At 38.0% G+C, this 2,648-nt stretch overlaps 1 protein-coding gene across 4 annotated transcripts in view; it reads left to right on the top strand.

The window, feature by feature from the left end:
* wt1b (WT1 transcription factor b) overlaps positions 1-2,648 on the top strand; it is a 7,901-nt gene that overhangs the window by 888 nt on the left and 4,365 nt on the right. For all 4 annotated transcript variants that reach the window (XM_020615676.1, XM_020615674.1, XM_020615675.1 and 1 more), the window contains exons 2-3: positions 1,448-1,570; positions 2,478-2,577. In XM_020615676.1, the coding sequence (XP_020471332.1) occupies positions 1,448-1,570; positions 2,478-2,577 (223 nt within the window). The remainder of the gene's footprint in view (positions 1-1,447; positions 1,571-2,477; positions 2,578-2,648) is intronic.

Raw genomic sequence — 2,648 nt, 5'->3', positions numbered from 1 at the left:
GTTCATGTAACTTCATGTTTAGGGTTTGTCAACAGTGTTGTGTCTCAGCAGGATGTTGTGTGCTGTACTGGGTCATCCTGTCCCATGTCAAGAATAAGCTTGACAGCTTTCTGGTAGTGCTCTGGCAGAGATCTCTAATACTTCCTTTCCACTGGGGTTTGCAATGTTTTTCAGAAGAAACAAGCCATTTCATTTTCCAAATAACAGTCAAAACTGCTGTTATGTGTTGAATTCATAATTCAGAACAAATCCTTTGGTTCATAAGGATTTATTAGGTCTTATTACTGCATACCTTGTTTTTCCATTTGGTAAATGCAGTGCCCATAATCAAATGATAGGTCTGATGCATCCATCTAATGTTCAGATACTTCTGACCTAGTGTAGTGTAATTTCTCATATTACTGTTGACTTATTTATGGCTGCAAACTGCTTCATTCTGCTCTAATTTTTTTTAAATGGGCATGTCACTCTTTATTCTTGATTGTTGATAATATGTGTATCCATTGCAGCTTTGAATATCACACACATGGTTTTGTACAGCTAACAAAAAACTAGCTGCTTGCTGTTTTAGCCTCAGTGGGTTAGACACTGGTTAAACGGTATAAAATCCTAGTCCTGCACGAAACAATTAAGAGGGACTATCCCCCCGGAAACTTCAACTGGAATCAAACTTAAGTTGTGTATGTTTCTGGATGAAATCTCTACCCGCTTGCTGAGGCTCGATGTAAGTGTTCAGAGATTTTGGTCTGCTCGTGTGACTTCCAGAGACAGTATGCAGTGAGTTTTGTTTGCTGAGTGAAAAGTAGCTTTTGATGAAGTGATAAATACTCATCTTAGCATTCTGCAGGCTGCAGAGATTTAAGTAATAGTTTATGACTCATGTTTCAACATCCTTATCAGGACTGTCCATGATACACTGCATGTAAAATAAGCTCTGCACACCTTGGTATGTACTTGCTTGATCATTTTTACACACCTTTATAAAATGTAACATTCAGCTTTACCTTGCTACACATATATTAAAATAATCACAGAAATAGAAGTAGCAATGCTTAGAATTTTTGAAGTCAGATTAAGTTACCATACATGCAATTCACTATAACTTTTTTTTTTTACCGAGCATATTCTACAGTAGCTCATCTCAGTCCATCTGTGGTGTTTGCCAAACTTCATTTTCCACCTGCCATAAATAATTCAGCCACAAGGCCAAAGATAGAGGGAGGAGAGAAAATGTTACAAGGAAAGAAGATTTAATAATTTGATGAATGTCTTTCTGTGGTAAGCCTGCCAGGCACTAAGAGCCACTACCAGAGGGATTCAAGTAGCTGACTATATACCGGAGACGGCAAGCTTCAGAATGTGAGATGGTAATGACTCGGCCAGGCCGTTAGCAGCAGCGAGACCATTTTAACTTTTCGTTGTCTTTTTCTTTGTTTTTTCTTTTCAGGTTATGGAGCAGTGGGTTTAGACAGTGACCCAAGTTATGGCCACACACCGTCTCATCACACCCCTCAGTTCTCCAGCCTGCCCTTCAAACATGAGGACACACTATCACCTCCAAACAACATAGGTAACCGTCTGCATCCTGATGTCTTTTCACTAAATTAACTCGCAGACAGGAAGACTGTAATGTCATAGCAAGGTTATATAAGTAACCTGTCATTTTTCATATCGCAGCAGAGAATCACTATTATCCATTTTCCTTCGTCTCAGTCTGCAGACACAATCTCCCTCTCGCTCTTTAAGCATGCATATGGTTAATGACTCTGGAAATGATAACTTGAGGAAACAGCTTTGTGTGACTCTGCTTGAATGTCAGAAACTGTCTGGGGACCAATATACTATACAAACCTGAAACAAACCATCGTTTCTAATCGCCCAGTCCTCTCCTCGAAAAATGTGCCTTTGAAATAAATGATTGTTTTATAAATTTATTGTTATGAGTGCACTTGAATGTTGTGTGTGTGTGTGTGTGTGTGTGTGTGTTCTGATAAAATTTAATAGCACAAACCTTTTTGTACAACATCAAGAATTTTATAAATAGTAAGCTGCTCAAAGACAATGGAAAGTGTGCACGTTAACTTTTGACTACTCTAGTAACTTTCCAAATCTGTTAGTTGATTCACTGATCACAAGAGAATTAATAAGGAGCCATTTTAATAATTGTTTAATTGTTTTAGTCATATTTTAAACCAAAATGCTAGGAGTTCACTGGTTCTAACTTGAATTCACATTTGTCTGCTTTCTTAGTCTGGTATGATAATTTACTGAGCACTTTGTGTTGAACAGCATAATTAATATGTCACTTTCTGGGGAAAGGCATTTTTCACTTTATTCTGGCATTTTATAGACCAAACAGTTCATCATTAATGAAGACAATACTTGCCCGGTCAGTCAATAATGTACTGAGACTATAACAAAAACTGGCAGTTGTATCCCTGTTTTAAAGCAAATTTATTTTATTCTATTCTATTCAGTTGACCAGCAGTATCCGGCTCCTCCTCCGGTGTTTGGGTGCCACAATCCTTCAGAATCCTGTCCAAACAACCAAGCTCTGCTGCTGAGAAACTACAGCAGGTACAATTATTTGTCCATGCATGCATTTATTATTACTCCTGCTAACCTTTTGGCACAAATTCCACTCTTTC

This window comes from Monopterus albus, unplaced genomic scaffold, assembly GCF_001952655.1.
Source record: "Monopterus albus unplaced genomic scaffold, M_albus_1.0 scaffold168.1, whole genome shotgun sequence".
NCBI classification, from domain to species: Eukaryota; Metazoa; Chordata; class Actinopteri; order Synbranchiformes; family Synbranchidae; genus Monopterus; species Monopterus albus.
The sequence above is the reverse complement of the archived record's forward strand: the minus strand, read 5'-3'. Positions and strand labels throughout refer to the sequence as shown.